Source organism: Zerene cesonia, chromosome 22 (genome assembly GCF_012273895.1).
Source record: "Zerene cesonia ecotype Mississippi chromosome 22, Zerene_cesonia_1.1, whole genome shotgun sequence".
NCBI lineage: Eukaryota > Metazoa > Arthropoda > Insecta > Lepidoptera > Pieridae > Zerene > Zerene cesonia.
Window position 1 is genome coordinate 1,369,499 of NC_052123.1, and position 13,234 is coordinate 1,382,732.

The 13,234-nt window shown below is 36.8% G+C and overlaps 1 protein-coding gene across 2 annotated transcripts in view; it reads right to left on the reverse strand.

The window, feature by feature from the left end:
- Positions 1-13,234, reverse strand: part of LOC119836134 (putative leucine-rich repeat-containing protein DDB_G0290503) — a 79,641-nt gene that overhangs the window by 48,480 nt on the left and 17,927 nt on the right. For both annotated transcript variants that reach the window (XM_038361394.1, XM_038361393.1), the window contains exon 2: positions 4,701-4,876. In XM_038361394.1, the coding sequence (XP_038217322.1) occupies positions 4,701-4,777 (77 nt within the window). In that variant the 5' untranslated portion in view covers positions 4,778-4,876. The remainder of the gene's footprint in view (positions 1-4,700; positions 4,877-13,234) is intronic.

A 13,234-nucleotide genomic window follows, 5' to 3' on the forward strand; every position in this document is an offset into this window, starting at 1 on the left:
TACCCATTATTAAAAGAAATCTATAAAATTTACTGCTTATTTATTGCTATGGAAGAAGGGCGTGAGAAGAAAGTAAATTATTTTGAATAAATCAAACTGCTTGTCACTTCTGATGTTATAAATTAAACGAAAATATCATATAATGAATATAATCAATTAATCTGACGGTAGATGACAAAAAGGCACGGTGATTCTTAAACGCAAGCGCACGCCTAGAAGTCTCGAGCAAAAGTGACACGCGCGCGCCACCGCCCGGCTCGGTAGCTTCACTCGGTGTTGCCAACACTCAGTGTTGCCAACACTATATGTTATTCCAGTTGTCCAGCTGTCTACGTACCAAATTTCATTGCAAACGGTTTAGTAGTTTTTGCGTGACAGAGCAACAAACACACACACACATCCTTACAAACTTTCGCATTTATAATATTAGTAGGATATTAAGGAGTTCCACAAAGACGCTAATTACACACACACACACAAACAGCCAAGTTTCATGCACATAAAAACACAGCTTCGAGTTATAGTAAAAAAAACATAGCCCCCTAACACATCTGCGCAATCTAATCTATGATCAGTGCATTGACCTATAGTTGCATCATTTTTCCCTAATTGTGCCCGCATACCGTCCGTTTGATCTATTTCATATTGTTTACATGTGTGTTCTGATGTTAATGCTTTGTTTGACTGCTCTCGTATGATCGACGAACCTATGCGGAAATTTTGTGAAACTCTTTGAAATATGTGCTATTTATATAAAAAAGTAGTAGTGGTGGCTTAGTGGTGAGAACCTCGGACTTAAAATCGATAAGTCGGTGTTCGAGACCGGGCGAGCGTGCAGGAAATAAATTTATTTTTCAATTTATCTGCACATGTGGATAATATCACCACTGCTTAAAACGGTGAAGGAAAACATCGTGAGGAAACCGGCATGTCCAAGAATCAAAAGTTCGACGACATGCGACATCTGCCATCCCGCACTTGGCCAGCGTGGTGGATTATGGCCTGAACCCTCATAGGATCCCAGCAGTGGAAACATATATGGGCTGATGATGATGATTTAAAAAAAAGGGCAACATTGGTGTTAGCAGCATCTATATATTATAGATTTTTTATTCAATATGCAGAAAGAATTCTCGTTCTTATTATAATTGTTATATTCTTCTTTAACAAAAAAACAGAACTGCCTTCAAACTAGACCAAATATCAATGGGACCACCTGGCAGGCACCAGCTTTCAAAATAAAAAAAGGATCATATAGATCGGTTCATCCAATTAAAAGTTATGAGGCAACAAACACAATAAATACAGTCGATTTGATAACGTATTCCTTTTTGTGAAGTCGGTTGAAAAATAGAAATAATTATAAAAAAATAAAACACTCCAAGTTATTAAAGTGGTTGATGTTTAATGTATGAAAATGGGATCGAATAACTATTATACATAAACATTTTTCTATCAAACACGAAAAATCACATCTTTCAGTTGAAAATAAATGAATGAATGAATGAATGACAATTCTTTATTGCATTACAAAAATACACACTATATCGCCTTTATAAACAAACAGCAAACGGCGGCCTTATCGCTTGATAGCGATCTCTACCAGGTAACGCTAACTATAAAGGAAATTTCATCAGAAACAAAATTAAACCGAATAAAGGACCTCCTTCGTTCTGCTAACCAAACAAAAGGAAACACGTGAAATCCGTTTTTGAAGCCAACAGAAACTCCCCAATTCCCCTCCATATAATATAATAGTCTATCTATCTATAGTATATACTAACGTGTCTTAAAACATCGCAGCGCAACGCGTACAAACTGGACGTTACATAAAAAGCAATAAAAACACTGCACCATATAAATATAGGTTAGATGCAATAAGGTTTCGCGGGCCTTGAGACCGGCTCACAGTTATGTATGTTAGTTCACGTGGATAGAGCGTCGTGCGTGCTAGAAATATATCCACAGCATAGTATAGTCTGCAAGGCCGACGGTGTTTTGAGTTTAATTTACGAGGGATTTTCTGTTGAATGCATGGGTTAAGTGGTGATCGTTTCGATAATTCCTTATTATCCTACTAATATTATGAATTTACAATTTGTAAGGATTGATTGATTAATATAAATATACCTTCGCATAATTTATATAACTGGCAGCAAACAATATCCTACTAATAGTATAAATGCGAAAGTTTGTAAGGATGTTTGTGTGTTTGTTACTCTTTCACGCAAAAACTACTGAACCGATTGCAATTAAATTTGGCACGTAGACAGCTGGACAACTGGAATAACATATAGGCAACTTTTTATACCGATATTCCAACGGGACACAGACTTACGCGGGTGAAACCGCGGGGCGCAGCTAGTGATGTTATAAACGCGAAAGATTGCATGGTTGGATGGATGTTTTTTACTCTTTCATGCGCAAACTGCTTATCGCATCTGTATGGGATTTGGTGCAAAGCTTGGTGGTGGTGGGGAAAAGCGAGGAAGAGGAACGCCTTTCGAGATTCGAGACTTTTCCTATAGATTATTCATATCCCCACTGTTTCAAACGTAGAAGGACATCTTAAGGAAATCGTCAAAAGAGAAGTGATTTTGATTTAATTAAAACCACATATCCTACTACCCCCTAATATTATAAATTCGAAACTTTGTAAGGATGTGTGTATCTTTGTTTCTCTTTCAAGCCAAAACTACTGAACCGATTGCAATGAAAAATCGCACGTAGACAGCTTGGCAACTGGAATAACATATAGGCAACTTTTTATCCCGATATTCCTACGGGATACGGACTAACGCGGGTGAAACCGAACAAGCGCAGTCCCGTTAACAACACCGCATTTGCCATCAGGGACCTTCATCAGCCGCGTCGTGTTTCGCGTGTATCAAATGAGCTGTCGCATGCAATCACAGCGGAGTGGCATTGCAGTGCGCAATAGAGCCAGCCATTAGAGCAATCTACGATTGTAATTAAATCTGAGATTGCAGAGAGATTGCACTGATCGCTTTATAATAGCTTCCATTGTGACATCTTGGGCGTTTTTTTGTTTTACTGAAATTTGATTATTCATTAATGACTTTAAGGTTGTGTGCTGAATAGGCTATTTGCTTCTTCAGAAGTTTATCTATTTAGATAGCATTGTATTGGTGCATAACATATTTGATTATACCAACTATTTATCTATATTCTATGCTTATATAACCAACCCAAGTGTTTATCTATATTCTATGCTTTAACTAGATGAAGCCGAATCCTTACTAAGACTATAAATGTGAAAAAGTTTCTTTGTTCGTTCCTTTTACTCGTCGAAACGTACCGAAAACTGTATTTTATGATATGATGTTTCTATCTGGGGATAGTCACATCATTCCCGTGGGAAGATTCATTATGATACATTCATTATGATTCAGTATTTGGATCACTCCCAATTATCAATCGGGCTGCACTATCTATAGACCTTTATAGATATCGAGATGGCGCTGTATCTCTACATAGTATAAAACAGAGTCGATTTCCGCCGTCTGTGTATGTGTCTGAATGCTTAGATCCTTAAAATTACTTAACGGATCTTGATGGGGTTTATATGTGTAATTACGTTCATTAAACATCTTCGAATTTAACGCATGCTCCGCCGCGGACAAAAGCTTGTTAAAAATGTGACATGTGTGATGACAACTTGATGATGATTGAGATGAGACGATGATTGAGATGATTTTATTTGATCACACGAGCGAAGCCGCTGGCAATAGCTAGTCTACCACTACAAACTATTAACATACTACATATAAGTGTTTCGATAATTAAAGTAATAAAATTCAATATCCACAAAACAGTTGTTCACATAACTCATTATGAAATATATGTACCAATTTCCGGGCGAATTCGGGGGAAAAAACCTAGTGTTCACATAAACAGCGGCTACAGGATACATTTCCTACAAGCCAGATAACGCGTACATAGATAAGATCACGACAAATCGCGAAACATGTAATTTTTCGCTCCGTTACGCATCCGCGCCTGAAAATCCACACAAACACAATTGAACAAACGACCTTATTGTAACGTGTTAGAGTTCAATTTATATCCCACGTGAAAAGGACAAGAGTCTTAAACTACACGAAAAATCGACTTAATTTTCTTAACAATAGAGTTTAAATTACCGTTTAAATGGATGATATAATTCGATTATCTAATCTAGATAAAGCGTATTGTACTGAACCAGCCCGCATTTCGACCTTAGTGTTTAATTAAATTTTACTTTCTTTTTATGTCGGTAAAATTACGAGTAGGATATAAAAATTTATCCGCTGACACACAAATTGTGAGAAAAATGATTTGTTTTATATGTATCTTGACAGACCGTGACTCATGGTCTAATGTAGGTTCTGTTTTTATCTGTGATAGGCTGTTATTAAATAGGTTTTAAGAAAGAATAAAACAATTTCAATTATTCAAAAAGGACTATTGCCCAAAACTTGATAAGGTCATAATAACTACTTAATGACCGTTAAATCCGAAAGGACAATTAAAATAACACACTTAAAACATAAATCAATTTGTCAACGTTAACAACGAGTAATTATAAATAAAACATTGACCGCTTTGAAACGCCATTCCTTAATCATACCAACATTAATCCATATGGACACGCGATAAAAAAAATTCAATGTCATTAAAGCCAAGGCAACAGTACTGACCTCAAAGCACTTCCTTGCTCCCGTACGTCGACTCCGTTGATCGGGTCATCCCCCCGCGTCTGCAATCCTGACATCATTGACCAATCAGCGCGCGGCACGCGGCTCTCCACCACTCGCAGCCGCGCTACGTCATGACGTCAGCGCGTCCACCAATCGCGGCGCACAGGATCATCGCTCTGGAGCGAAAATTGCAAATTTGAATTTCGAACACGTCCGTTAATCGAATACGGAAAGGAAATGCGAGTTATTATTCGTGACTAAAACCGACCGTTACGTAACTGTTAAACAAATAAGAATTGGATTAGATTGCGTTCACAATTTGTATATTTGATCCGTATCAAATTATGGCTGTCAAATTTGGCAACGCCTAATTACATATGCGCAGCTTGACCGAATTAAAAAGGTTAAAACTGTAACAAGATTAATGTGTCTTTTCATTCGTTCATAGATATTTTCATATAGACGGATCAATTTGATTGAAAATGGGTGAAAAATCCTTAGTATTATTTTGAATTGTTTATACTATTCAGTTACAAAATGCGATTGATCAATAATTAATATCATATATTATCTTTAAAAATAATCTTAAACGCTCGCTTTAATAACAGAATCAACTAAGTTCTATCACTGGCTCTTTATGAGCGTAAATATGTTAGGAAATAATTAAATCCTGATAATCCTTTTCAGAATAAAAAGACAAACTCTTGAAATTATTGTAGTTTATCGGATCCTTGATAAGTGTGCAAAGTTTGAATTAATTTTGTCCATTTGAAGTGGGTCAAAATCGAGTCTAAATGAGTCGTTTTCATACATCATACAAGTGAAGCTAATATAAGCGTATCATTAATAAAATTATTTTGCATTTTATCTTAGCCCTAACAGGACAGACATATTTTACTACGCGGCTTAAATCCTTAAAGCAAAAACACTCCTGTTTTATGTTACATGACACGCAGGAGTGTTTATTTTAGAGTAATTTATAATAAAAAAAAATCAGACCGTGCGTTTAAACTATAAGATTTAAAATGAGTTGAATACGATATAAGTAAAAAAATTCAGCCGACTTTAAAAAGGAAGGAAGTTATGAAATCGACAGTATTTTTATGTGTTCATCACCTAATAACTCTTCTCTGAGTGAACTAATTTTATTTACAAAGCTGGTGTCTGCCACGTGGTCCCATAATCCACTTCAATTTGGTCTAATACTTATTTCTTACTATGTATAATACTGGGAAGGATAAGAATGAGCAAAATATTTAATTTATCAATGATCTATTATCCCGATTTTAAGTGTACAATGATTAAGCTTTGTACTGACATTTTTCGATTACATTCGATCACATATACAAGATTGTTTATACACATATCATTCAAAACTTCACTAGCGTGCTCTTGAATAGCCCAGGGCAGAGCAGCGCCATCTTGTGACAGTTGTCGAAGTTCCAACAGGCAATTTGAAGACGGTTTAGTTATAATTACTTCAGTAAAGTACTTACTTATCTAATATTAATGACAAAGTATGAAACTCCTAAAGGTATAACAGATAATTCACGGTATTAGAAATCATAAATAAAAAGAAGACGTAGAATATTATAGTAAGAGCGAAAATAAGACAAAAATGAACGAAAACCATTGGGAAAGTTAATGTGCGGGCGCGAGCAATGCTACGATTGCATGAATTTTATTTATACTCTAGCGTTTCGCCCCGGCTTCGCCCGTGGTACATATATAGCCTATAGTATCCCTCAATAAATGGGCTATCTAACACTGAAAGAATTTTACAAATCAGGACAGGAAGTTCCTGAGATTAGTACGTTCAAACAAACAAACTCGTCAGCTCTATAATATTAATAAGCTCTAAAATATTTTGATGAAATTTTTGTGCTTATCCGGTATCTATGAGAATCGGCCAACATCTATTTTTCTTACCCCTAAATGATAAGAGTAAGGCAGAACAGCGTTTGCCGGGTGCAGCTAGTATTGGTATAGATAGAAGTATTATTATAGGCCCCTAATCTGCTGTCGTGCTACAAACATCGCTCACCATCTCGTCAGCTGTTTTCTCCATGGAGAACTAACGTTTCTAAGCCCATAGCGGTTACATTTCTAGTCATTAATCTGTACACCGCGAACAGTATTCGTTTACACCTCGTCTATAGTCTTGGCCATAATTGCTTTTCGCTGCTGCTATGATCAGACTATCGACTGATGAATTATTGTGCTATGTAGCTCAATACATGTGTATGTTACGCTATTTATAAAGGTTTTTCGTTATATTATATGTTGAACTGAATGAATTTTAATCTACACTATGAAAGTATTGTAAATACTAGCTGCGCCGCGCGGTTTCACCCGCGTAAGTCCCGTAGGAATATCGGGATAAAAAGTTGCTTATATGTTATTCCAACTCTTCGTTCGTTCTTCTACTTAAACGCAACGACGTAAGTTGAAAAATCGGTCAAGTGCTCGTTGGACTCGCGACACTTAAGGTACCGTGCAGTTAAGATAAAAGACTACTGCATAAAGTTTGGTCCATCCATCCATCCAATTACTGCCCGTGCCAACCGATAATCTCAATTTCTTATTGTTAGTTGTTACAGCGGCAACAAAAGTACATCATCTCTGAAAATTTTAACCGCCTTCTATCCAGATCCATGAGATACAGCCCGATGACAGATGCACGGATAGCCAGACAGACAGACAGACGTACTAAGTCTCGCAAGAACGCATACTAACACTTATTACACTTTTGGTATAGAACCATACAAATATAACACGTCGGTAGTGTGCACCCAGCATAACACCTATGCTAATACTCTGTATATAATTTGTTTAACTCATTCAGCCGCACGATTATGTAACTCGAGGCTTCTGCAACCGAGCAGGTACATATTGATTTCCGAACGTAAATATGTTTTAAATTTTAATGCAATAGATAAAATAATACCTACATTATTGATTAAGGATGAGGATGGTGTTGCGTAACAATTGTATACGTTATTATTGCTTATTTATTACTAACATATGCCCGCGGCTTCGCACGCGTTAAATTCGGAGTAGCATAATAGATGTTATCTACTATATAAAAATAAGTCGGGTTTTCCTTCCTGACGCTATAACTCCAGAACGCATGAACCGATTTCCACGGTTTTGCATTCGTTGGAAAGGTCTCGGGCTCCGTGAGGTTTATAGCAAAGAAAATTCAGGAAAATTTTCCACAGAAAAGCGGGAAAATCATTTTTCACATACAGCCATCTGGTGGCGAAACGGAGTTCGCCGGGTTTGCTAGTTGTACATATAAATCTTCCTCTTGAATCACTCTATCTTCTAAAAAAAACCCCATCAAATTTATTGCGTAATTTTAAAGATGCAAGCATACATAGGGACAGCCAGTTGTTTTATACTATTCAGTGATATAACACCACTAGATGGCAAGACAAGTTAAAAAAGTGTTCTAATAAAGTGAACCATAAAAACGATTGTGGGACAGTACCTAAAATTACAGGACGTAATTTACAGGACGTATCAGAATAACATTAACTACCCTAGTATAAATATCAAATCAAATCAAAGGTACCTAGAGCGATAAGGCCGCCTTTTTCTTATTTTTATGTACTGTTTGATTTTCATATTCCAATTAGCAATAAATAATTTTCACTCGCTCGTTCATTCAATCATTCATTCATTCATTCATACCTACAGAATTACCACATCTAAAACGGTATCTAATATATAAAATTCTCGTGTCACAGTTTTCGTTGCCATACTCCTCCGAAACGGCTTGACCTTGATTTTGATGAAATTTTTTGTGCTTATCCGGTATCTATGAGCCTATCGGCCAACATCTATTTTTCATACCCCTAAATGATAAGAGTAAGGCAGAACAGCGTGTGCCGGGTGCAGCTAGTTTATATGTACAAATAGCAATATCCTCTAACATCGCTAAACACAAATAGACCAGCATAATGCATCTTGATCAAGCTATATGTACATATAGGTATACATTAAAACTATTTGACCATTACTCCGAATCAAATATAACCCAAGGTTGTTCCACTTTGAGATGCAATGTACAATGTACCTACACATAATAATCGATTGTTTAGACGCATAAATTGTTCTAACAACCGTTCTGTCTAGCGTACAAAATAAAGAGCTAAGAATTAGCTCTTTATTTGTCGAATTCGGTATATGAAAATTCAACCTTATATATATGAATATATATATATATAAGGTTGAATTTATTATATATGTATAAACAAGCTGTACCCCGCGGTTTCACCCGCGTAAGTTCGTGTCCCGTAGTAATATCGGGATAAAAAGTTTCCTATATGTTATTCCAGTTGTCCAGCTGTCTACGTACCAAATTTCATTGCAATCGATTCAGTAGTCTTTGCGTGAAAGAGCAACAAACACGTACACATCCTTACAAACTTTCGCATTTATAATATTAGTAGGATATAGGAATGGTGGCTCAGTGGTGAGGACCTCTGACTTAAAATCGATAAGTCGGGGGTTTCGAGATCAGGCAAACGTTGCAGTAAGTACAAAGATTTTTCAATTTGTTTGCGCATGTGGATAACTTCACCACTGCTCGAAACGGTGAAGAAAACAGGTACGTATAAAATAGTAAGTCTAGTTCTAGTACTTATTATATTTCTGGACGCTTAATACACTTACAGGCGGTGTCAAATTATTGAACCCTCCTAGTCCTCCTAGTCCTTATTATAAATGTGAGAGTTCATGAGACTTGACGTATATTTGTCACTCTTTCACACCCGAACATCAAAATGGAAATTGGAAATGGGAATGAAGCTGAAGAAATGTAAAAAATTGTTCATAAAACATAACCTCCTTATCGAAATACGACGCGACCGTAGCCGCGAACTGAAACTAGTCTTAAAAGCTAAGATTATTCAAAATTCCTAATTATTACATATAGAATTTACGAATACACTATCGTCTAGAACCGCAGACAGCTCGTGAAAACCCAAACACACGGCTCACAATATTTACCATACCACTCGTATTATGACGTCATCGTTTGCACAACCATTAGCAATTTAAATTCCGCCTTTGTACGTGAATTGTGCTCGGGTTCGTTTGTCCGTCACCTCAGTTCGATATAACATGAGTAAGTACAGGAGACATTGTTGTTCGAAGGGCAGAAGTTGAAGCGTTTTAGTAAAATCCAACAACATCCATCAAAGACTTAGGGGCGATTTTCAACCTACTATATGCGACAAGGATTATCAAATCGATTGTATTTTTTTTTTGTAAACGAAACCAAAAAAGTACCGACTGATGCTGGCGCCACCCGTGGTCTCATGTAAATCCGGCTCGAAGGACCACGATGTACTAGAGGTACACCTACTACGTGGTTCTCAGGTCCATGCCGAGAAGAATATCATATGGTTCACAAATAAAATAAATACAAATTTATGATTCATTTTTTTATTTCTATATGGTTTGGTTAATGGTACGCCGTTTCCTTTTCCTCACCCGTCCTAGTCCATTCCTTCTTTCCAGTCGTTAATCCTTTCCTTTCCCTTACCCCATAAAAGCGGGCAGCGCATTCACGGAGGTACTATCTTTGCGAATGTTTATGGGCGGTGGTGATCGCTTACCATCAGACGAACCACCAGCTCAGCTGCCCGCTATGACATAAGAAAAAAAAAAACGCGCGTTTCGATTCTCAAATGCGGACTGAATTAATAATTATAATCTAATTCGAAAATAACGCGTGTCGGCGTAAATGCTGACAACGCGAAACGTGATTTACGACTAACATGGTACAGCCTAGTCCTGACAATTTGGAGGCGGTTTAGCACTTTTTTTTTAATAATTATTTATTTAGCGAAATAAACAAACGTCACTCATACTTTCGCATATATTCGAAACGATACCGAGTGTCCCGCCGGTGGCGCTCTATGCTCCAGAAAACACTTTTATATTCGAGAAAGCATATACTAATTACTTCTATATAATAAAAACTACTTATCGCTAAAACATGTCTTTTGCACCACACGGGTACATGTTATGAATATTAAAGAGTGCGTGCTAACGTCATTGAAAACAACACTGATTTATTTACCAAAAGCGTTCCGTTCTAGCCTTAGCCGCTTTTCCTTGTATGCGCATTCCATAAGTATCATAAAAAATAAATTGAAGTCCCGTGTCCCCTACTGGGGTATGGGACAGATGATAAACATCTGTTTCACTGATCGATTTTCTTTGCGGACAAGTAGGTGATCAGCCTTCTGTGTCCTGCCAGACCGAGACATTTTTTTTTTATTGTCCCCACCGGGAATAGAACCCAGGACCCCTCGATTCTACGTTCACGCGTTTACCACTGTGCCAAGGAAGCGTCAAATATGATACTATAAGTATCATAATATGTATTATTTTTATATTAACATTAGTCATAAAACGTGGTCATGATTTTATTTTAAACTGTACTAGCGACCCGCCCCGGCTTCGCACGGGTGCAATAAAACATGATATATACATATTAGCCTTCCTCTTGAATCACTATTCGTATAATACTTGTACGTAATTATATATCTATACTAGCTGCGCCCCACGGTTTCACCCGCGTAAGTCCGTATCCCGTAGGAATATCGGGATAAAATGTTGCCTATATGTTTTTTCAGTTGTCCAGTTGTCTACGTACCAAATTTCATTGCAATCGGTTCAGTAGTTTTTGCGTGAAAAAGCAACAAACACACACACATCGTTACAAACTTTCGCATTTATAATATTAAGTAGGATAGGATTATAAATTATTGGGATAATTAATCGAAACAGAAACTATCCTATATCTTAGCTTGGACCAAATGACACATAGAATGCCAAATTTCATGAAAATCGGTTGAGTTGGTGAAGAATTCATTGGGAACTTACAGCATGACACTGGATTTTTATATATTTAGTAATATACATTATGTACAAAGACTCTTTATTTAAAATGTAGCACTAATTAAGTTCATGCTTCGTTATCGATCTGAATCTTATCGAGATAAACTTAAGGTATTTCACAGACACTGCGTTTCCGCCTAAACAAACGCAATTAATGCTATTTAATAAAATAAAATAAGTAATTTATTTACAACATTTTAAATACTGTTATTTTATAAAAATTACAGTATTTAAAAATGAAGTCTACGAGTAAAGTGTGTATGCGTTATTAAAATTTTTCACAACTGCATACAACCGAAACTTCAAATGAGCTCACTAATTTAAAAGGTCGATCACTATGCAAGTAATATTATGAACGAACAAACATAAACACGCCTATCTGCTTATAACATACTATCTGAACGCCCCGCTCCGCTCGGGCAGTCAAATAATATAAACTATAATATTATCTTTTAGGTCCGATCAAGCTGCACATGTTTTGAAGATTTTGATTTAATTCTGTTGAGCAGTTTAGACATTAGCAGTGAACCGCGGACAAACAACGTGACACGTAATTTATATATATAAATATATATATTAAGATATGAAATCACTAACGCAGATTTCTGTTAATCTAATAACTAACCTAACCTAACCTAACCTATCGAGGCCACGTTGCAAACCAAATGATCACATAGCGATCATATCCCATCAACAAAAGAAAAACGCCGCGTTCCAACCGCCACGTCCGCACAGGCTGAACTTAATTAACGCCTCGTACAACCGTAGGACGCGGCCTCAGACGATCGCCGAGCGTTAGTGGGTCGAATTACGAAAGCATCTATTACGGTTCATTACCATTTGCCTTACTGTGGCATGAATTTCACACACATACGTGTTGTAATGCTATCTTCAAATTTTATGAGCCAATTACGTATTTATCTATCATACGCACATGTGTTGCCATGCGCTCTTGAAGTTTTAACAGCTAATTATTATTACATCTTCTTATATTTTCTCTTCTCTATCTATATATATCAATGAGAAATTTTCTATTCTTTCAAAATTTCTCATTTATAATGCATTTCAATGCTATAAAACTAAAAATTAAATATATATATCAAATTCTCGTGTCACAATGTTAGTCACCGTACTCCTCCGAAACGGCTGGACCGCGATTCTCATTATATTTTGTGTGCATATCGGGTAGGTCTGAGAATCGGGCAACATCTGTGTTTCATATCCCTAAATGATGAGAGTAAAGCAGAACAGCGTTTGCCGGGTCAACTAGTTACATAGGGTCAGCTAGTGATCTAACAACGCACAGCCCAAAATGCTGGACCGATGTTTGTTATTTATATATCCACTATGATCTAGGCATTTGCTAGAAAAGTATTTGGACAAATTCATCTTCAAGGAAATAATGGATAAAATATTGTACAATGAAATTTTTTATGACCACGCGGGCGAAACTGCGGGCTACAGTTAGTATATAGATGGAGTTAGGAATATTGAAAAACGCTAAAAGAAATCGCGGCCGACTTCGGTGAAAACTAAGACTACATGAGCTGATCGTCATGAACTTCCTTTACCATGGAGTGGTAGTTGGTCCCGTGTCCCCTAATGCGGTATGGGGC